The sequence below is a fragment of the Oncorhynchus masou genome, chromosome 29 (assembly GCF_036934945.1).
Source record: "Oncorhynchus masou masou isolate Uvic2021 chromosome 29, UVic_Omas_1.1, whole genome shotgun sequence".
Classification (NCBI taxonomy): Eukaryota; Metazoa; Chordata; class Actinopteri; order Salmoniformes; family Salmonidae; genus Oncorhynchus; species Oncorhynchus masou.
The window spans coordinates 8,079,390-8,103,688 of NC_088240.1; the positions used below are offsets into that span (position 1 = coordinate 8,079,390).

The window sequence follows — 24,299 nt, forward strand, 5'->3', positions numbered from 1 at the left end:
GTGTTAAATATAATTAGTTGCTGTTAAAGATAATTAGTTGGTGTTAAAAAGAAAGGTGTCTGTGGTAAGAGTCATGATTGCATAATGAGTATGATAATATCAAGTTAACTAGAGTGGGGTCTCGACCGCTATTGTAAATAGTCACGGCTCGTTTTGGTGTGTTTGTGGGGTTACAGCCTTTGCTGACAGTTGATTAAGCAAAAGATAAATCATGTCGGTCCTTGAACCACACCTTGGAGAGATAATTATGATCCTCAGGCAGAATAAAGCTTGATAGCTTTAGAGGCACCATTTATCAAAAAATAATTACATTGTGTTCCGCTGTAGCACGTGTGTATACAAATTTAATACAATACACAAGTACAGTAGCTCATATTCACTTGAAAGCTCAGCTTTTTTTGCACATAAACCGACGATAAAATTACAAATACATTTGTAAAAAAACGGCTTGATTTTTCAGCAACCTCAAATGGTTTCATGAAAAGGGACATTCCCTGGTTTACCAGAGCAGAGTCGAATTTAAACGTTCATATGACACTTCACGTTGTATTTCACTTAAATTATAAATCCAAGCGGATGTTTTTCATACACTACAGTAAGTGAAGACGAAAGCATATCACTTAACAGAAGCAGACAGGACTTAATACCTTAACAGCAGCAATTCGTTCAACAGCCTCACAAAATTGGAGCTTGAATTGTGTAAAACACGGACATCTAAATTGAACAGTATAGCATGAAAACACATAATAGCATGAAAGCAATGATTTTCTTCCCCTTCTGCTCACAGCAGTCAGAACCGTGGACATACATGTTTTTCTTTACTTTTAACAACAAACCACAGAATAAAAAAAAGACAGAGCTAATGTCTGATGGTTTTTGGTTATACAGTACAATGTCTGGAACCTTCCTGGGTGAACATAAATTACCCTTCCGTCATTCATCTGTGACCGTATCACACGGCACCCAGATGAGGCCCAGACCCTGACCTTTCAGTCCCCAGAGTCCCGCTGGTTTGGACTGACACACTCCATCCCCACACACTCCTGGCTGATGATCCCAGATCTGATCTCAGAGCTGTGGATAAGGCTGTTTGACAGGGACTTGGGCGTGAGGCCGCAAGCCAAGTATGACGGCTCCTCCAATTCCGTATGGGGTGGTGAACATTGGCCGTCAGGAGGTCCATAGGCACTGCTGTCTGAGCCCCCCTCCCCGTCCCTCCCCACCTCCTCCCTAGGCCCTTTGGTGTGGGAGTCCAGGGGTGTGTTCCCTTTGGTGGGGCTGCTGGACCCAGAAGAGCACTCCTGCAACTGGGGACTGCGGGCACGCTGAGACTTGAAGTAGGGTTTGATGTTGGCCACTAGGATGGTGCTGTCCCGCTGCTCCTTGCCGAACGTGCTGAGGGTTTTTCTGGCTGCGCTGCGGTTGAGGCTGCCATAAATCTCTGTCTCAGCCGTGGCCTCCATTCCCACTGGGATGAAAAGGTCGGTGCGATTATCGCCGCTGTCTGCTTGGCCTCCTACACGTAGCTTTGGCATCCAGCATCTGTCAGAATGGCCCAGCGCACGACATTCATCTGTGCAGTGAACAGATCTGCCTTGTCCTATGGAAAGAGTTAAAAAGTTGCTATTAAATGACAACCACTTTACAAAGGGATGGGTGCATTTGAGGTATGATCAAATATTGAAGTTAAATAATAAAATGTAATTCAGAGCTCAATCTCAGCACTAGAGACCCATATGTCCTCCCAAACCTACTCAAATAAAAACTATAGAAGAATGAATAAATAATTTCTGGGGAATTAGTACAACCACTCAAATTTCCAGTCTGTCAGGACTACGATCAAGAGAAAATGTGAATTCAAAATGCATATTAAATCAAAAGAAACTGTTCGATTTGGGCAAAACTGCAACATGGATCCCACACATTACAATCCCTGTACTTTTGAAGGCACATCCAGCAAGGCAGACTAACAACAGATTACAGTCAATCTCGCTAGCACATACAATTCTGAGAACCATCCCAGCTAGCGCATCACGTTCTGAGAACCATATGTTCCTTAGAGCTTGGTGAGAGCGTGGTTGTCCTATGGTTATTTAGCAAACAACCTTCCCACAACTTTCTGGGAATGTTGCAGGATAGTTGCTTGGTTTTGGAATAATCTCAGCACATTTAATTTCTTTAACAGAACATTTCCTAAAACTTCCAACATGGTTAGATTTAATGTAAATGGTGGAAATGTTCTAGGAATGCTCTCCAACTGGTTTGATATTGGGAATGTTCTCAAATAGTTCAGAGAACGTTAAGAAACAACTTTCTTCTACAGGAATTTCAGTACTTCAACATAACGTTTCCTTCAGGTTTCCTCATGGTTCTATTCATGGTTATCATGGTTATTTAAAAACATATACATTCCATTCTCAGCATCAACAAAACTCTCTCTAACCTCTATCTAGTTAAGTGTGTTCAGGTTTATTGGCCTCGCCCACACCGGATCTTAATGAGTGTTCTTTTCTTTGAAATGAGGTCTGTTTGAATAGACTAAAATGAACAGCTTTGTAAGCTTAAAAAACATGTAATCCTAGCTCCATCCTGGTGGTGCAGTGGACTAATTCCATGGACAGAGAACACAAGATTATAGGTTTGAATCTCATACATGTTTTTGGATGATTAATGCCTAAGGAAATGAATTTCCATCTGCGCCTGGAGCTCAAAAGAGTTAACCCAAAATAATCTAGCATTGTTATTAAAATTCTTCATTCTGTGAATGTCTTAAGAAAGTGATAAAAATAACCTTCAAAATGGCCTCCTGAGTGGTGCAGCAGTCTACAGCCTTGGGTTTGATCCCAGTCTACAGCCTTGGGTTTGATCCCAGTCTACCCAGTCTACAGCCTTGGGTTTGATCCCAGTCTACAGCCTTTTTGATCCCAGTCTATCCCAGTCTAGCCTCCCAGGCCTCGGGTTTGATCCCAGTCTACAGCCTTGGGTTTGATCCCAGTCTACAGCCTTTGATCCCAGGCCTTTGATCCCAGTCTACAGCCTTTGATCCCAGTTTGATCCCAGTCTTTGATCCCAGTCTACAGCCTTGGGTTTGATCCCAGTCTACAGCCTTGGGTTTGATCCCAGTCTACAGCCTTGGGTTTGATCCCAGTCTACAGCCTTGGGTTTGATCCCAGTCTACAGCCTTGGGTTTGATCCCAGTCTACAGCCTTGGGTTTGATCCCAGTCTACAGCCTCGGGTTTGATCCCAGTTCGATCCCAGTCTACAGCCTCGGGTTCGATCCCAGTCTACAGCCTCGGGTTCGATCCCAGTCTACAGCCTCGGGTTCGATCCCAGTCTACAGCCTCGGGTTCGATCCCAGTCTACAGCCTCGGGTTCGATCCCAGTCTACAGCCTCGGGTTTGATCCCAGTCTACAGCCTCGGGTTTGATCCCAGTCTACAGCCTCGGGTTTGATCCCAGTCTACAGCCTCGGGTTTGATCCCAGTCTACAGCCTCGGTCTACAGCCTCGGGTTTGATCCCAGCCTCTCCCAGTCAGCCTCGGGTTTGATCCCAGTCTACAGCCTCGGGTTTGATCCCAGTCTACAGCCTCGGGTTTGATCCCAGTCTACAGCCTCGGGTTTGATCCCAGTCTACAGCCTCGATCCCAGGTTTGATCCCAGTCTACAGCCTTGGGCCTCGGGTTTCCCAGTGATTCCATCCCAGGCTGTGTCACGATCCCAGTCTACAGCCTGGGTTCGATCCCAGGCCTCGGGTTCGATCCCAGCCCAGCCTGGGTTCGATCCCAGTCTACAGCCTCGGGTTCGGCCCTGCATCCCAGTGTCCGGGTTATCCCAGTCTACAGGGAGTTCGGTCTACAGCCTTTGATCCCAGCTGGGGGGGTTTGATTCCAGGCTGTGTCACAGCTGGCCTTGGCTCATTGTGCTTGTCTAGTGACTCCTTGTGGCTCTAGTGACTCCTTGTGGCAGGCCGGAGGCAGCAAGCTGACTTCGGTTGTCAGTTGGATGGTGTTTCCTCCAACACATTAGTGCGGCTGGCTTCTGAGTACAGCGAGCAGTGTGTTAAGAAACAGTGCGGCTTGGCATGTCATGTTTCGGGGGACGCATGACTCTCAACCTTCGCCTCTCCCAAGTCTGTTGGGGAGTTGCAGTGATGAGACAAGATTGTAACTACCAATTGGATATCACAAAAAAGGAGGGGTAAAACCTCAAACCTCAAAACAACCAATATTTCTGATCTCAAGAGTATTAATAAAACTTTCAACGGACCAGAGTAAAACATTCTCAGAACCTCCCTGCAACCTAAAATAAACGTTCCCAGAAGACGTTTCACTTCCGTTCGCAGAATGTTTTTAAAAAATGTACAGTTTTACTGGTCAGGAAATGTATGGCTTTGTTACCAGAACCAATGGGAAACTACAAACTTCTAAGGTACCAAATATGCTGCCTGGGAAGTGGAATTGTTTTTGTCTGCTTTTCATCTCCAGTCACAGGAAAAACCACACCAGTTTTACATATATATACATACAGTGCATTCGGAAAGTATTCAGACCCCTGGACTTTTTTCACATTTTATAACGCTATAGCCTTATTCTAAAATGAATGAAATAAATACAGTGCCTTGCGAAAGGATTCGGCCCCCTTGAACTTTGCGACCTTTTGCCACATTTCAGGCTTCAAACATAAAGATATAAAACTGTATTTTTTTGTGAAGAATCAACAACAAGTGGGACACAATCATGAAGTGGAACGACATTTATTGGATATTTTAACAAATCAAAAACTGAAAAATTGGGTGTGCAAAATTATTCAGCCCCTTTACTTTCAGTGCAGCAAACTCTCTCCAGAAGTTCAGTGAGGATCTCTGAATGATCCAATGTTGACCTAAATGACTAATGATGATAAATACAATCCACCTGTGTGTAATCAAGTCTCCGTATAAATGCACCTGCACTGTGATAGTCTCAGAGGTCCGTTAAAAGCGCAGAGAGCATCATGAAGATCAAGGAACACACCAGGCAGGTCCGAGATACTGTTGTGAAGAAGTTTAAAGCCGGATTTGGATACAAAAATATTTCCCAAGCTTTAAACATCCCAAGGAGCACTGTGCAAGCGATAATATTGAAATGGAAGGAGTATCAGACCACTGCAAATCTACCAAGACCTGGCCGTCCCTCTAAATTTTCAGCTCATACAAGGAGAAGACTGATCAGAAATGCAGCCAAGAGGCCCATGATCACTCTGGATGAACTGCAGAGATCTACAGCTGAGGTGGGAGACTCTGTCCATAGGACAACAATCTGGAGTCTGCAAAAGACCTGAGACTGGGACGGAGATTTGTCTTCCAACAAGACAATGATCCAAAACATAAAGCAAAATCTACAATTGAATGGTTCAAAAATAAACATATCCAGGTATTAGAATGGCCAAGTCAAAGTCCAGACCTGAATCCAATCGAGAATCTGTGGAAAGAACTGAAAACTGCTGTTCACAAATGCTCTCCATCCAACCTCACTGAGCTCGAGCTGTTTTGCAAGGAGGAATGGGAAAAAATGTCAGTCTCTCGATGTGCAAAACTGATAGAGACATACCCCAAGCGACTTACAGCTGTAATCGCAGCAAAAGGTGACGCTACAAAGTATTAACTTAAGGGGGCTGAATAATTTTGCACGCCCAATTTTTCAGTTTTTGATTTTTTTTTAAAGTTTGAAATGTCCAATAAATGTCATTCCACTTCATGATTGTGTGATTCTTCACAAAAAAATACATTTTTATATCTTTATGTTTGAAGCCTGAAATGTGGCAAAAGGTCGCAAAGTTCAAGGGGGCCGAATACTTTCGCAAGGCACTGTAAACATCCTCATCAATCTACACACAATACCCCATAATGACAAAGGAAAAACAGGTTTTTAGAAATGTTGGCAAATTTATAAAATAAAACAAACAGAAAAAGCCTATTTATATAAGTATTCAGACCCTTTGCTATGAGACTCGAAATTGAGCTCAGGTGCATCCTGTTTCCATGAAATCATCCTTGAGATGTTTCTACAACTTGACTGGAGTCCACCTATGGTCAATTGAACTGATTGGACGTGATTTGGAAAGGCACACACCTGTTATATAAGGTCCCCCAGTTGACAGTGCATGTCAGAGCAAAAACCAAGCCATGAGGTCGAATTGTCCGTAGAGCTCCGGGACAGGATTGTGTCGAGGCACAGATCTGGGGAAGGGTACCAAAACGCTTCCGCAGCATTGACGGTCCCCAGGAACACAGTGGCCTCCATCATTCTTAAATGAAAGAAGTTTGGAACCACCAAGACACTTCCTAGAGCTAGCTGCCCGGCCAAACTGAGCCAATGGGGAAGAAGGGTCAGGGAGGTGACCAAGAACCCGATGGTCACTCTGACAGAGCTCAAGAGTTCCTCTGTGGAGATGGGAGAACCTTCCAGAAGGACAACCATCTCTGCAGCACTCCACCAATCAGGCCTTTATGGTAGAGTGACCAGACTGGAGCCAGTGGCAGGGACTGGGAGACTAGACAGAATCGAGGAAAAGATGAAGTACAGAGAGATCCTTGATGAAAACCTGCTCCAGAGCGCGCAGGACCTCAGTCTGGGGCGAAGGTTGACCTTCCAACAGGACAACGACCCTAAGCACACATCCAAGACAACGCAGGAATGGCTTCAGGACAAGTCTCTGAATGTCCTTGAGTGGCCCAGCCAGAGCCCGGACTTGAACCCAATAGAACATCTCTGGAGAGACCTGAAAAGAAAAGCTGTCAGAGCTTGAGAGAATCTGCAGGGAATAATGGGAGAAACTCCCCAAATACAAGTGCCAAGCTTGTAGTGTCATACCCATAAAGACTCGAGCCTGTAAAGCTCAACAAAGTACTGAGTAAAGGGTCTGAATACTTATGTAAAAAATATATATATATAAATTAGCAAAACATTCTAAAAAACTGTTTTTGCTTTGTCATTATGGGGTATTGTGTGAAGATTGATGAGGGGAAAACAATTATTTAATACATGTTTTAATAAGGCTGTAACGTAACAAAATGTGGAAAAAGTAAAGGGGTCTGAATACCTTCCGAAGGCTCTGTATAACAACCACAACATAGGCAGTACGACCAGGAAAGAGACTCATTTAAATGTCGTTTTAAAGGTAGCTATCCCCACTGTAAATAAACTAGCCTTTGACAATGATGTAGAGAGAGAGGTCTGTGTATTGAAAAGGTTCATGGAAGCATTTGCACAGTTGATATTTTGGACTACAGTTTTGATGACTGTGGTGACTAAAAATCCAGTGTTATACATTGCCTTCTCACTATGTGCGTTGAATTCAAATGAGTTCAGACAATTAAGAATTGATATATGGGGTGAGCACCTGTTGAGAGAGGTGCCAACAAGGCATTTTATGTTTATATTGCAATGCATATGGAAAGTGGTTAAATATAGGAAACTATCATACTTTGACTCACAGGGATAGTTTATTTTCACAGCTTACAGGCGAAGACTCTCACTTTGCCCGAAACAAGAGCTCTTTGTTATCAAAGTTAGTGTGTTTGTGTCAAATGAGTTGCACACCCTTTGCCAAGATACACCTTTCAGTGGTGGATGGTATGTGGATTTGCCATGTCTCACACAACACAGACCAATCACACGTTAGGAACTTCCCTTTGTACATACAGATGTAGGATCTTAATTTGACCAGTTTCAAACAGCAGGAAAAGAATCCTGCAGTAACAGGAAATTTTCATTATTATGTGGATTATAGTCAATTTTTTTATGGGTTGATACATTTTTCGTTAGTGCAAGTTAAGTCTGAAATGGTGGAAATTGAAACTTTAGAAGCATTTTTATAACTCAAATACACGTTAGCATTTCCTGTGACGCAGGATTTATTTTAGCGACAACAGAGTGGTCAAATTAAGAGAGAACAGCTGTACTGTAACTATTCCTAAAGACAATGTGGGGGATCTTACAAAACATAGCCAGAGTAGACATCTGGCTGTGTTTTGCCATGTACCTGCCCGAGTCAGGATAATTAAAATCTCTGAAAGCACCATAGAGTTCCAAGACTAATCATCTTTAATGGGTCTACAATTGCAGGCGTGTGCCTTGTGGATGCTTGTTAAAAGCCAGAGACACAGAGAAGCCATTTAAAGGGATCACAAGGGTGGTGGTATTACGTCTAAGCTGAAGGGGGGGGAATGTTTTCAAAGACAAAGAACCTGCCTGGTCGTGGTAAATAGAAAAAGCCTAGCAACAGAGACGCCCGGTACACACGCAGCTAGAGGCTCCTGGAGACAGGACATACTTCGAAGGGAGGACAGCTATTGGTGCATTCATCGCCTGTATCAAAGCCGAGAGGAGTCTATGATAAAGGTGAAAATACACAAAAAAAAAAGCAATACTCAATCCGCCCTGTTGTTAGGGCTTGTGGTGACTTTGTACGAAGTTGAAACTATTATTCCAGGCCATATGATCCTCCTCTCCAGGTAAAGGACACATCAACCTACACCTCACTACGTGGACAATTTGGACCTATAGAGCAAATACATCATACCAGAAACCGATTGCCCCAGAGGAGAAAACTGTCTGTAAACTGCAGGTCAATTCAATTTAAAGCTGAGCAACAGTAACCATTCAGTGTAACAATTAGTTTAGCTTTAAAACAACATATTGTACAACCAAAGACACAACTCTGAGTACATCAGAAAAAAATCCTTAACACAAGCTATTCATATTAAATGCATTGTACCTGTTCTTTGCAATAATCTTATCTCACTAAATGCAGGTCTATAAATTATTAATTGACATTACATTAAGCATCTGTGCTGTGTGTCAATTCCGTTTCTGAACATATGAAACATCTCTTTCAATATCGTTCCATTTGATTGGTCTTTGGACAGGGTCTGGAGAATAACATTTAGAAATATGTGCTCCAGAGAGGTAGGGTTGAATTTACACATCCCACAGAGAGACTGGCCCTGCCGTTTCCCCTGACAACACACACACACACACACACACACACACACACACACACACACACACACACACACACACACACACACACACACACACACACACACACACACACACACACACACACACACACACACACACACACACACACATCCCCCTGGCAACCATTTCTGTCCTCCTGGGCATACCACAACCACACAGCTCATAGCAATGGAGTGGAAAGTAGCCCACCTGATGACCACAGTACTGTCCAGGGACCTGATGACCACAGTACTGTCCAACTGATGACCACAGTACTGTCCAGGGACCTGATGACAACAGTACTGTCCAGGGACCTGATGAAGACAGTACTGTCCACCTGATGACCACAGTACTGTCCAGGGACGTGATGACAACAGTACTGTCCAGGGACCTGATGACCACAGTACTGTCCAGGGACCTGATGACCACAGTACTGTCCAGGGGACTGATGACCACAGTACTGTCCACCTGATGACCACAGTACTGTCCAGGGACCTGATGACGACAGTACTGTCCAGGGACCTGATGACCACAGTACTGTCCACCTGATGACCACAGTACTGTCCAGGGACCTGATGACCACAGTACTGTCCAGGGACCTGATGACCACAGTACTCTCCAGGGACCTGATGACCTCAGTACTGTCCACCTGATGACCACAGTACTGTCCACCTGATGACCACAGTACTGTCCAGGGACCTGATGACCACAGTACTGTCCAGGGACCTGATGACCACAGTACTGTCCACCTGATGACCACAGTACTGTCCACCTGATGACCACAGTACTGTCCAGGGACCTGATGACCTCAGTACTGTCCACCTGATGACCACAGTACTGTCCACCTGATGACCACAGTACTGTCCAGGGACCTGATGACCACAGTACTGTCCAGGGACCTGATGACCACAGTACTGTCCAGGGACCTGATGACCTCAGTACTGTCCAGGGAGCTGATGACCACAGTACTGTCCACCTGATGACCACAGTACTGTCCACCTGATGACCACAGTACTGTCCAGGGACCTGATGACCACAGTACTGTCCAGGGAGCTGATGACCACAGTACTGTCCACCTGATGACCACAGTACTGTCCAGGGACCTGATGATCACAGTACTGTCCAGGGACCTGATGACCACAGTACTGTCCAGGGAGCTGATGACCACAGTACTGTCCACCTGATGACCACAGTACTGTCCACCTGATGACCACAGTACTGTCCAGGGACCTGATGACCACTGTACTGTCCAGGGAGCTGATGACCACAGTACTGTCCACCTGATGACCACAGTACTGTCCACCTGATGACCACAGTACTGTCCAGGGAGCTGATGACCACAGTACTGTCCAGGGACCTGTTGACCTCAGTACTGTCCACCTGATGACCACAGTACTGTCCAGGGAGCTGATGACCACAGTACTGTCCACCTGATGACCACAGTACTGTCCAACTGATGACCACAGTACTGTCCACCTGATGACCTCAGTACTGTCCACCTGATGACCACAGTACTGTCCACCTGATGACCACAGTACTGTACAGGGACCTGATGACCACAGTACTGTCCACCTGATGACCACAGTACTGTCCACCTGATGACCACAGTACTGTCCAGGGACCTGATGACCACAGTACTGTCCACCTGATGACCACAGTACTGTCCACCTGATGACCACAGTACTGTCCAACTGATGACCACAGTACTGTCCACCTGATGACCACAGTACTGTCCACCTGATGACCACAGTACTATCCACCTGATGACCTCAGTACTGTCCACCTGATGACCTCAGTACTGTCCACCTGATGACCTCAGTACTGTCCAGGGAGCTGATGACCACAGTACTGTCCACCTGATGACCACAGTACTGTCCAGGGAGCTGATGACCACAGTACTGTCCACCTGATGACCACAGTACTGTCCAGGGACCTGATGACAACAGTACTGTCCACCTGATGACCACAGTACTATCCACCTGATGACCTCAGTACTGTCCACCTGATGACCTCAGTACTGTCCACCTGATGACCTCAGTACTGTCCAGGGACCTGATGAAAACAGTACTGTCCACCTGATGACCACAGTACTGTCCAGGGAGCTGATGACCACAGTACTGTCCACCTGATGACCACAGTACTGTCCAGGGACCTGATGACAACAGTACTGTCAAGGGACCTGATGACCTCAGTACTGTCCAGGGACCTGATGAAAACAGTACTGTCCACCTGATGACCACAGTACTGTCCAGGGACCTGATGACCACAGTACTGTCCAGGGACCTGATGACAACAGTACTGTCCACCTGATGACGACAGTACTGTCCACCTGATGACCTCAGTACTGTCCAGGGACCTGATGACAACAGTACTGTCCACCTGATGACCACAGTACTGTCCAGGGACCTGATGACCTCAGTACTGTCCACCTGATGACCACAGTACTGTCCAGGGAGCTGATGACCACAGTACGGTCCAGGGACCTGATGACCTCAGTACTGTCCAGGGACCTGATGACAACAGTACTGTCCACCTGATGACCACAGAACTGTCCACCTGATGACCACAGTACTGTCCAGGGACCTGATGACCACAGTACTGTCCAGGGACCTGATGACAACAGTACTGTCCACCTGATGACCACAGTACTGTCCAGGGACCTGATGACCACAGCACTGTCCAGGGGACTGATGACCACAGTACTGTCCACCTGATGACCACAGTACTGTCCAGGGACCTGATGACAACAGTACTGTCCACCTGATGACCACAGTACTGTCCAGGGACCTGATGACCTCAGTACTGTCCAACTGATGACCACAGTACTGTCCAGGGACCTGATGACCTCAGTACTGTCCAACTGATGACAACAGTACTGTCCAGGGACCTGATGACCACAGTACTGTCCAGGGACCTGATGACAACAGTACTGTCCACCTGATGACCACAGTACTGTCCAGGGACCTGATGACCACAGTACTGACCACCTGATGACCACAGTACTGTCCAGGGACCTGATGACCACAGTACTGTCCAGGGACCTGATGACCTCAGTACTGTCCAACTGATGACAACAGTACTGTCCAGGGACCTGATGACCTCAGTACTGTCCAGGGACCTGATGACAACAGTACTGTCCAGGGACCTGATGACCTCAGTACTGTCCAGGGACCTGATGACCACAGTACTGTCCAGAGAGCTGATGACCACAGAACTGTCCAGGGACCTGATGACAACTACTGTCCAGGGACCTGATGACCTCAGTACTGTCCACCTGATGACCACAGTACTGTCCAGGGACCTGATGACAACTACTGTCCAGGGACCTGATGACCTCAGTACTGTCCACCTGATGACCACAGTACTGTCCAGGGAGCTGATGACCACAGTACTGTCCACCTGATGACATCAGTACTGTCCAGGGACCTGATGACCTCAGTACTGTCCAGGGACCTGATGACCTCAGTACTGTCCACCTGATGACCACAGTACTGTCCAGGGAGCTGATGACCACAGTACTGTCCAGGGAGCTGATGACCACAGTACTGTCCAGGGACCTGATGACCACAGTACTGTCCAGTGACCTGATGACCACAGTACTGTCCAGGGACCTGATGACAACAGTACTGTCCACCTGATGACCACAGTACTGTCCAGGGACCTGATGACCACAGTACTGTCCAGGGAGCTGATGACCACAGTACTGTCCAGGGACCTGATGACCACAGTACTGTCCACCTGATGAAAACAGTACTGTCCAACTGATGACCACAGTACTGTCCAGTGACCTGATGACAACAGTACTGTCCACCTGATGACCACAGTACTGTCCAGGGACCTGATGACCTCAGTACTGTCCAGGGACCTGATGACCACAGTACTGTCCAGGGACCTGATGACCTCAGTACTGTCCAGGGAGCTGATGACCACAGTACTGTCCACCTGATGACCACAGTACTGTCTACCTGATGACCACAGTACTGTCCAGGGACCTGATGACCACAGTACTGTCCAGGGACCTGATGACAACAGTACTGTCCACCTGATGACCTCAGTACTGTCCAGGGACCTGATGACAACAGTACATTACAGGGACCTGATGACCTCAGTATTGTCCACCTGATGACCACAGTACTGTCCAGGGACCTGATGACCACAGTACTGTCCACCTGATGACCTCAGTACTGTCCAGGGACCTGATGACAACAGTACATTACAGGGACCTGATGACCTCAGTACTGTCCAACTGATGACCACAGTACTGTCCACCTGATGAAAACAGTACTGTCCAGGGACCTGATGACAACAGTACTGTCCACCTAATGACCACAGTACTGTCCAGGGACCTGATGACCACTGTACTGTCCAGGGACCTGATGACAACAGTACTGTCCACCTGATGAAAACAGTACTGTCCAGGGACCTGATGAAAACAGTACTGTCCACCTAATGACCACAGTACTGTCCAGGGACCTGATGACCACTGTACTGTCCAGGGACCTGATGACCACAGTACTGTCCACCTGATGACAACAGTACTGTCCAGGGACCTGATGACCACAGTACTGTCCACCTGATGAAAACAGTACTGTCCAGGGACCTGATGACCTCAGTACTGTCCAGGGACCTGATGACCACAGTACTGTCCACCTGATGACCACAGTACTGCCCAGGGACCTGATGACCACAGTACATTCCAGGGACCTGATGACCACAGTACTGTCCAGGGACCTGATGACCACAGTACTGTCCAGGGACCTGATGACTACAGTACTGTCCAGGGACCTGATGACCACAGTACTGTCCAGGGACCTGATGACAACAGTACTGTCCACCTGATGACATCAGTACTGTCCAGGGACCTGATGACCACAGTACTGTCCAGGGACCTGATGAAAACAGTACTCTCCAGGGACCTGATGAAAACAGTACTGTCCACCTAATGACAAGTCATTCCATTCCTAGACACTTCTATCAGGGAAATGAGAGCCGGCCCCACTTCAGTCAGGTCCTCCACTATGTTTTCAACTGCAGACAAACTGTGACTATTACCTCCTTCACAGACAGACTATTGCATGTAAAACAATAGTCTTTAGAGCTAATTAATACAGTCCCATTTTTGCCACTTTCTCACCAGGACCAGGATTATATCTCCCGTGCACACAGTTCAAGAGTGGGAGTAGATATGGATGGTCTATTTTAATACATCCATTGAATTTACGCAGAAATCCATTATTCATTTGTTTTCGGCAGGTCCTGGAAGTAATGTACAGTATATACGGAGATAAACAATTTTTTTATACCCTGGCAAGTCAGTTAAGAACAATTTCTTATTTCAATGATGGGCAAAATGACAGATTTGTACCTTGTCAGCTCTGGGATTTGAACTTTCAACCTTTTGGTTACTCGTCCAACACTCTAACCACTAGGCTACCCTGCCTCCCAAATGTACAGTGTACACCTTAGCCAATGTACGCCAATGTACACCTTAGCCAAGTACATTTAAACTCTGTTTTTCACAATTCCCGACATTTAATCCTAGTAAATTAATGCTGTTTTAGGTCAGTTAGGATCAACACATCATTTTAAAAATGTGAAATGTCAGAATAATAGTGGAGAGAATTATTTATTTCAGCTTTCTTTCTTTCATCACATTCCCAGTGGGTCAGAAGTTTACATACACTCAATTAGTATTTGGTAGCATTGCCTTTAAATTGTTTAACTTGGGTCAAATGTTTTGTGTAGCCTTCCACAAGCTTCCCACAATAGTTTGGGTGAATTTTGGCCTGTTCCTCCTGACAGAGCTGTGGTAACTGAGTCAGGTTTGAAGGCCTCCTTGCTCGCACACGCTTTTTCAGTTCTGCCCACAAATGTTCTATAGGATTGAGGTCAGGTCTTTGTGATGGCCACTCCAATAACTTGACTTTCTTGTCCTTAAGACATTTTTCCACAACTTTGGAAGTACTGTATGCTTGGGTTCATTGTCCATTTGGAAGACCCATTTGCGAGGAAGCTTTAACTTTCTGACTGATGTCTTGAGATGTTGCTTCAATATATCCACATAATTTTCCGCCCTAATGATTCCATCTATTTTGAGAAGTGCACCAGTCCCTCCTGCAGCAAAGCACCCCACAACATGATGCTGCCACCCCCACAACATGATGCTGCCACCCCAGTCTGGCTTTTTTATGTTGGTTTTGGAGCAGTGGCTTCTCCTTGCTGAGCGGCCTTTCAGGTTATATATAGGACTTGTTTTACTGTGGATATAGATACTTTTGTACCTGTTTCCTCCAGCATCTTCACAAGGTCCTTTGCTGTTGTTCTGGGATTGATTTTCACTTTTCGCACCAAAGTACGTTAATCTCTAGGAGACAGAACACGTCTCCTTCCTGAGCGGTATGACGGCTGCGTGGTCCCATGGTGTTCATACTTGCCTACTATTGTTTGTACACATGAAAGTGGTACCTTCAGGCGTTTGGAAATTGCTCCCAAGGATAAACCAGACTAGTGGAGATCTACAATTGTTTTTCAGAGGTCTTGGCTGATTTATTCAGATTTTTCCATGATGTCAAGCAAAGAGACACTGAGTTTGAAGGTAGGCCGTGAAATACATCCACAGGTACACCTCCAATTGACTCAAATGAAATATCAAATAGCCTAACAGAATCTTCTAAAGCCATGTTTAAAGACACAGTCAACTTAGAGTATGTAAACTTCTGACCCACTGGAATTGTGATACAGTGAATTATAGGTGGAATAATCTGGCTGTAAACAATTGTTGGAAAAATGACTGTCATTGCACAAAGTAGATTTTTTTTTTTTTTTTTTTTTTTTTAAATGTACCTTTATTTAACCAGGCAAGTCAGTTAAGAACAGATTCTTATTTTCAATGATGGCCTGGGAACAGAAGGGTTAACTGCCTGTTCAGGGGCAGAACGACAGATTTGTACCTTGTCAGCTCGGGGGTTTGACAAGGTACAAATCTGTCGTTCCGCCCCTGAACAGGCAGTTAACCCACTGTTCCCCGGCCGTCATTGAAAATAAGAATGTGTCCTAATTGACATGCCAAAACTATAGTTTGTTAACAAGAAATGTTTTTAAACAAATTTTAATCACTCCAACCTATGTGTATGTAAACGTCCGACTTCAACTGTATACTAAAGTATTTGGACACCACTTCAAATTAGTGGATTTGGCAAATTCAGCCACCCCCTTTGCTGACGTGTGTAAAAATGAGCACACAGCCATGTAATCGCCATAGACAAGCATTGGCATTAGAATGGCCTTACTGAAGAGCTCAGTGACTTTCAACGTGGCACTGTCATAGGATGCCACCTTTCCGACAAATCAGTTTGTCAAATTTCTGCCCTGATAGAGCTTTCCCGGTCAACTGTAAGTGCTGTGGAAACGTCAAGGAGCAACATAGGTTCAGGCGCGAAGTGGTAGGCCACACAAACTCACAGAACAGGACCCCAGAGTGCTGAAGCACGTAGCGCATAAAAATCATGTGTCCTCGATTGCAACAATGGCTACCATGTTCCAAACTACCTCTGGAAGCAATGTCAGCACAATAATTGTTTGTTTGGGGATTCATGAAATGTGTTTCCATTGCCGAGCAGCCATACACTAACCTAAGATCACCATGTGCAATGCCAAGCGTCGGCTGGAGTGCTGAAAAGCTTGCCACCATTGGACTCTAAAGCAGTGGAAACACATTCTCTGGAGTGATGAATCACGCTTCACCATCTGGCAATCCAACGGATGAATCTGGGTTTGGCTGTAAAGTTTGGTGGAGGAGGAATAATGGTCTGGGGCTGTTTTTCATGGTTTGGGCCCCTTAGTTCCAGGAAAGATCCATCTTAACGGTACTGCATACAATGTCATTCTAGACTATTCTGTGCTTCCAACCTTGTGGCAACATTTTAGCGAAGGCCCTTTCCTGTTTCAGCATGACAATGCCCCTGTGCACAAAGTGAAGTCCATACAGAAATGGTGCAGCACTCCACCAATCAGGCCTTTATGGTAGAGTGGCCAGACGGAAGCCACTCCTCAGTAAAAAAAGCACATGACATGCCACTTGGAGTTTGCCAAAAGGCAAAGGATCTCAATACTTATATGAATTATATTTCAGTTTTTTATGTTCAATTTTCAATTTGAAACCATTTCTAAAAACCTGTTTTTTGCTTTGTTTATTGTGTGAAGATTGATGAGGAAATAAAAACAAATAATCAAGAGGTCGGAATATTTAACGAATACACTGTACATGTAAAAAAAACATGTATATATAGTTTACTGATCATTCTTATAACTCTCAGATAAAAGACAAACACACTTCAGAACAAACTTCAATATGAGACTATCTGTTGCTCCATGTAGGGAATATTTTATTTGATGCCCTTCTATTGGCTTATAGCAGTAATGCCAAATTCAATGTTTCATCCAATAATATCTTCATATATTTTTGTAATACCTGAAGGGGTCTTAAAATTCTAAATCAAATTGCAACCCCCCCCCCCCAGAGCTTTGACTCCAGAGGGTTATTAAGACAAGAAACAGGCTTTTGGTCTGGAGTAGGCCTTGGCTACTAAGTGACTGCAAGTGAAGAGAAAAACAATCCACTTGTTAAAGGAGCTAAAACAATAACAAAGTGTACTCCCCATCACTGTTTGGGTAAACAAGCGGGGGGGGGGGGGGCTGGAGAAATGCAACCACTCTCAAATTCAAAGACTGAGCTATGGACGACCATCCATAATAACTGACCATCCATAATATCAGAGGTATAGTTCTAAACATGTATTGAGGCTATACAGTGTGTTTACATTTTCTTTGTTTACAAACATTGGAGTAAAACAAGCTTATATTTTGGGTTCTGATGAGGAAGGAATGTTGAACTACTGGGCTTCCTGAGTGGCGCAGCAGTCTAAGGCACTGATGGGACAAGACTGTAACTACCAATTTTACATTATGAAATTGGGGAGAAAAATGGGTGAAATAAAATAGAGAAATGAATGTACTTCTGGTGTACCAAAATGCAATGTTGGTGTGATCAAAGTCATAATAATGACTAGGTTGGTTATACATTTCATTTATAACAAAAAGTAGGCAAAAACTTGACAGGATGCTAAAGTTGGCAGGATGCTAATGTTGGTGAGATGCTAAACTTGGCACGATGCTAAACTTGGCACGATGCTAAAGTTGGCGGGATGCTAAAGTTGGCGGGATGCTAAAGTTGGCGGGATGCTAAAGCTGACGAGATGCTAAAGTTGACAGAAAAACATCTTGGATTGAAAGGTGTATATGGGAGATGTGCTTCATTGTATCACACAGAAAAAGAGCTATATAAACCAATCAGAATCCGACAAGTGGTGAAAAGCACTTGACTGGCGGAAAGTGTTTCAAACTCATCAACGCTTGTACGTGTTGAGAACATCAGCAAGACTTTTGACATAACTGGCACAAAATAGTCCTATTTATCATTCCCTATCGTATGTACATCTTTACCATTCTAACAGTCCATTAAAGGCACCTGAGAAAGAAAGTATTCTGTCAGCAGTCACCAAACGCTACATGTCTGTTTGTACTGAAAGTGTCTGTCATGCTCTTTTGTCCCTGTCTTGTGATGCAAGCAAGGCTTGCGGAAAGTTCATAATCAAATAATGAAATGTTCAAATGAGACAGCCATAGAGGTACACTTTACAAAGCTGGCAGAGGGTGTTTGAATATCATTTCCTTCAGTCAATGGACCCTTTTATCCCCTTAACTATCATCTATTTTCCACTATGGCGCCTTCATGTCATCTTGGCAGTGTAGTTCAACATTTCTGCACCAGCACTGAGCTACAATACGAAGCTGTCTCACAGAGCTAAGATTTCATTACTGCTGCAAAGAATTCTTACTGCTACAATCTCTTTTAAATATTATGATTTCAGTAATCTCTTTGAGGTGTACACTGTGTAATCATAATTTACTTTAGCTTTACACTGAGGGCGGTTCTGTAGGATTATAGGGATAGACAGACTGTCAACACGTGTTTGTAGTGCATGTTGGCTTGGTGCAGGGGGTCTGATACAAGGGTCTGTTAAGCATCTTCACGATGTCAGAGAGAGAGAGTGAGAGCTTCCACTCACCCTGGTCAAGAGGCTGGCCATTAACTGCTGTGGCTTTCATCTTGAGGGCCCCCCTGGCAGACGTGTTGCAGGCACAGCCTTTATTAGTATCCAGGTCACTATCAGCCTGGTCACTATCACCATGGCCACTGTCTCGGAGGCTCGCTCGCTCTGCATCCTTAAAAGTTGAGCTGCTGCAGGATGGGGAGAGAAACATGAAATAAATAAAAAAAATAACTCACTGGTGGTAGTGTCTGTGTATCTCTCATGTGATCACCTCTGCGCCCTTTTTTGACATGCTTTTATAGCCTGATGCCTTGATATTGACTACGATGCAAAATTAGGCGGTTAGGTCGGTATCATACAGCGACCTTTTACCTTTGAGCAAATGGTTGCCTGTTGGCCACGTTATTCAGCTCCGAAGGAAGAGTATCTGTCTGAGAATGAAATCACAGAGAAATGATTAGTTTATTGTGCTCCAGACATTTTGATTTATTTTTTAATGTGTGCAACATGAGATATTAAAAGGATATGCCCATAGCTGTGGCTTGGCCTACATTCTGATCTCTACATTTGAATCATTTAGGAATATGTGAAACATGGTAATACAACATGTTCCAAAAGTGGCACCCTGAAAAGAACAAATCTCCTTCATGTCCATACTATACGTGCGTCTGTTTGGCGAGGCTGAGCAGTAATGTAGCAGTCACTGTCATCTGCATCCACGTTTCTACTTATCGTGAGAATTATTATGTTTGTGTTGATCACACCCACATGCCATAGCAACGTGCCCTAGCAACAGACCTTGTCATCAGTGTTATCATCTCGGAGACTGTCCTAGATATTTACATCATTAACAACTGAAAAACACTGCTGTGCTAAATACAATTACATGCGTTCCCTGTCAATTGAATATGCTGGCTTGCATAAAGCAACCCTGTCATTTTGTACAAGGTAGAGCTGGACCCTGATGAAGGCCTTATCATGCCAACATAGGATTTGGATTTGTGGAACTGCTCCATGTTTGTTGAGGGCAAGAAATGGGATTGTAAGGTTATGCTGTATGCATCTAGCTGTCTGGCACATAATATTTTACTAATGTGATCAGACAAGCTGTTGTCCAATCCCACATTTCGGGCAGGGTTTTGTTTTCACAGACAGATCTGGCAGTGGCAGCGCAGCAGCGCAGTCCAAGACTCACATGGTTTGCATGTCTACCAGAAATGGGTTTCTGATTATTCAGACCACCTGTAAGGTGCTGGTAGAAGCGAATCATAATGGGCCAATTTCAAAATGGTTAGGATCTCTGTGGAGGAGAAGTAGATTGCAAACAGTCTATTCAAGCACGCTAACAACCGGTGCCAACATATATTTTAATATATTTCTTCAATATGGCGTATTATCCTGTATTGGCTGCATTTTTTGACTCCTTCAATTGGCAATATTGTAGGGCGCCAGGCATGGAATAAAAATGATAAGAAGGATATGTGATTGCATGGTGCCTGAGAGTATTGATTTGAAGAATTACCTCTCTTGTGGCAGATTAGAATCCATGAATGGAGAATAAAAGGCTGACAATAGATTCTGTTTCTTACCTGTATCACTGACATTCTATTCATAGGAGTCTCTGTGGTAAGCCCCGCAAAGCTTGAGTGACAGCCAGCCCGAGGTACCGTCAGGCTGTTGAAAGTGGTTTTCAGATACATGACCTCTGACCTGGGCAGCGTGAGAGGCAGGGGGCTGGTCGCCTGGTAGTCGAAACAGATAGGCGAGGTGATGAGAGATGGGCTGCTCACCACATTCATCCTGCTCACAGAGTCCCTCTCCTCCACCTCGCTCTGCACCAGCATGATGTCGCTCTTGTTGATCCTCTTCTTCTTGGCGTTTCCAACCGGGGGATTGGAGTTGGAGTACTCGGCCATACGGCAGTTATAATTCCCAGCCTCCTTATCTTGATGCTTGGACTTAACGGCGATGGTAGTCATGACAGCCAGGAGCATGAGGGAGATGATGCAGAGGGTGATGATGAGGGGCAGGGACATGTCCCAGTGCTGCTGCTCCCCGCTGGCACTGGACTCCCCGGCTGCCATGGCTCCTGTGCTGGCCTTAATGATCAGCTTAGCCACGGCAGACAGTGGGGGCTTGCCGTGGTCGGTTACCTTCACTACCAGCTCTACAGCTGGGGCCACGTCCTCCCACACAGCATGGGCAGTCCTGACCTCGCCGGCCACAGGGTCCATCTCAAACAGGTGCTCCTCGTTACCCTCCCAGATCTCGTAGGTCAGACGACCGCTCTCCCCGTGGTCCTGATCGACCGCTCTCACCGTGGTCACTATGTACCCCAGACCTACATTTCTAGGGACCATGATTTCCACAGTGTCATTTATCAGGAGGGGTAATACAATAACTGGTAGATTGTCATTGACGTCAAGCACACTGACTCTGACTGAGGCACTGCCCTCCATATGAGGAGACCCTGCGTCTTTAGCTTGAACTTTGAACTCAAAGAACTTAGTTTGTTCGTAGTTGAAAGACCTTGAGGCGTAAATGGCTCCGTTGGTAGGATTGACAGACACGTAGGTGTAAACTGACACGTCTCCGATGTGCGACGGCAAAATGGAGTAAGACACAGTTCCATTCTGACCTATATCTGGATCATGAGCCAGAACTGAGCCTAAGTACTCCCCTGGGATGTTGTTCTCAGGCACCTGGAGCACATAGATGGTCTTGGTGAAACGTGGTGCATTATCGTTCTCATCTAAGATTTTCACTGTGAATGATTTGGTGTAATTCAACGAGGGTATTCCATTGTCTCTGGCCATTATGGTCACATTATATTCGTCTTTCAGTTCCCTGTCTAGAGGTCTGTCTGTGAGCAGAGTGTAAAAATTATCATTGTTTTCCTGCAGCCTGAATGGTACATTGCCAAGCACCCTGCACTGGAGCTGGCCATTCCTCCCAGAATCCTTATCAGTGACTCTCACCAGGGCGATGACAGATTCTGGAGGCGCTGCCTCACTGATAGCTCCCTGTCGGACGGAGACAAAACTTATAACGGGCCAGTTATCATTCTTGTCAAGCACTTTGACTGAAATCTTACAATGGCCAGGTATGGGGTTAGGCCCCAGGTCCATGGCCTGCACGTCAAATTCAATGGTTGGATTATCCTCATAGTCAATTTCTCCCTGAATCTTAATGACACCTGTTTTGGGATCAATAGAAAACAACTCTTGGACTCTATCGGATGCATATCCACTGAAAGAATAGACTACCTGTCCATTGCTGCCCTCATCTTGATCAGTTGCATTCACATCTATCAGCATTCTCCCAGGCGGTGAGTTTTCAGGGAGCTCCAGCATGTAGCCGGGTTTGTCAAATACTGGGCTATTATCGTTTGAATCAGTAACTCTCACATTGATTTGCATGGACCCTGATCTTGGATACTCCCCTCCATCAATGGCTGTCAAAAGGAGGGTGTGATGAGACTGATCTTCCCTATCGAGAGGGCGCTGAACCACCAATTCAGGATATATGGTTCCATCACCTCTCAATTTCAAGTCCAAAGAAAATGTATTGTAATCATCTCTGGTAACCTGATAAGTCTTTATTCCGTTTTGTCCAGAATCTGAGTCGTGTGCAATTGTTAAAGGGAACCGTGTCCCAGCAGCTGCGTTCTCTGAAATATCAATATTGATGTGATCTGAGGGGAAACTGGGGGAGTTGTCGTTTATATCCACTACATCAATCTTGATCATGCATATTTCCTTGTCGTTGGCAAACACTTCCATAGAGAGCTGACACTTGGGGTTGCGTCTGCACAATGTCTCCCTGTCAATCCGCTGTTTGGTAAAAAGCAGCCCACTCTCCGAATCCACATCAATGAGGTGTGGAGCAGAATTCTCCAGAACTCGAAAGTTCGATTTGGTTCCTTTCTCCACCGGTCCAAATCCGGCATCCTTAGCAATGTTTCCGATAACAGTTCCAGGTCCCTGCTCCTCCGGAACAGAATAATTTAGATTTTTCAGTGTCCGGGCTTTAGCCCAGAAGAGAAGGAAACATATGACAGGAAGACGCATATCCCTTTACTGTGTAGGATGCGCGTGCTTAAAAATGTCCCTTTTAACTTCCAACCTGTTGATTTGTCCAGGTGCCACACACTACGACTAAAATCACACGAGACAGGTAGTTTTGTATCCAACACGACAGAGGATATTTAATCGATTTATGAGCCAGCCTTTCCCCTCTTTTACGCGGTTATTCTAACCTCCTTCACATGCCATATACAGATATAATTAACTATTTCTGTAAACAGAGATGAACGCCCAAAGACATATCACGCAATACACAATTGAACATGTGGCAGACGTGATTCACTTGTGCGATGAATAAAATATATTTAGTGATTTTAAAGCGTTCATGATTTCCCTTGTTGCTACAAGGTTACATCCGTTTGTTCAACACTCTATGCTGAAGGTTAGGCAGTACAAATGCGCAAAGCCCATGCGGCATCTACACCTAGTTTACAGAAAAATACGGAGATATTCATTCATTTAACTACACATTTTCCAGCGTAGCCGGCTACCATCTACAGTACACAGTATACTTTTTTTTTCTGTGAGAGCTAGGCTACACACTGTTGCATACTGGTTATGAACATGTAGGTTACATGAACTAACCCATAAAGTATCCCTATAGCAGATGCACCAATAAATATGCTTTTTCGGGACCACGTTTTACATCCTTTCATTCACGAACATCTGGAGAGCGATAAGGACTTTTGCCCGATAATTGTCCTATAATCAGTCCATTAATCCGGTAATCCAGTCCAGTTGGACCTTGTGCTCTTGCATCCTGCATTGATTCGGGGGTAAGAGAATCAACACTGCCTCTTTAGAGGTTACACAAATCCAAAAAATAAGGTGCACAACGTTGTAGATTTTCCGATATGCTCAAAATTGTTTTGTTTTTTTCTTTCTTCTTCCTGTGTTCAATTCTCCAGTCACGTCAACAGTTGAAAACAGCTCGTCTTGGCATTGAGATCTGGTTACCACAAGATTCCTCAATACGCCCTACACCGACTCCAGTTTATATCTTGGTGCATATAACATGTTTCTGATCGTCTTCCAGCCAATGAGTGAAACAGTGACAGATCCTGCCTTGGGGGTTTTCTCCAATAGGTCTGGCAAGTTCG

At 45.1% G+C, this 24,299-nt stretch overlaps 1 protein-coding gene across 2 annotated transcripts; it reads right to left on the minus strand.

The window, feature by feature from the left end:
- Nucleotides 1–324: 324 nt before the first annotated feature.
- LOC135518947 (protocadherin-17-like) lies at nucleotides 325–24,299 on the minus strand. 2 transcript variants are annotated; one of them, XM_064943923.1, is made up of 4 exons: nucleotides 20,704–24,299; nucleotides 19,487–19,545; nucleotides 19,130–19,299; nucleotides 325–1,600 (listed from the first exon to the last, which is right to left on the minus strand). In XM_064943923.1, the coding sequence occupies exons 1-4, from the start codon at nucleotides 23,182–23,184 to the stop codon at nucleotides 990–992; spliced, it is 3,321 nt and encodes a 1,106-aa protein (XP_064799995.1). In that variant the 5' UTR covers nucleotides 23,185–24,299; the 3' UTR covers nucleotides 325–989. The 2 variants fall into 2 exon arrangements, with proteins under 2 accessions (XP_064799995.1, XP_064799994.1); XM_064943922.1 differs by having other exon boundaries at nucleotides 19,130–19,302; nucleotides 20,704–24,298.

Excerpts from the sequence above, each read along its gene's own strand:
- LOC135518947 (XM_064943922.1), bottom strand. The coding sequence starts at position 23,184 with ATGCGTCTTCCTGTCATATGTTTCCTTCTCTTCTGGGCTAAAGCCCGG. Across the intron at positions 19,546-20,703 it reads ATAGAATGTCAGTGATACAG|ACAGATACTCTTCCTTCGGA; the intron begins GTAAGAAACAGA and ends TTTCATTCTCAG. Across the intron at positions 19,303-19,486 it reads AGGCAACCATTTGCTCAAAG|CAGCTCAACTTTTAAGGATG; the intron begins GTAAAAGGTCGC and ends CCCATCCTGCAG.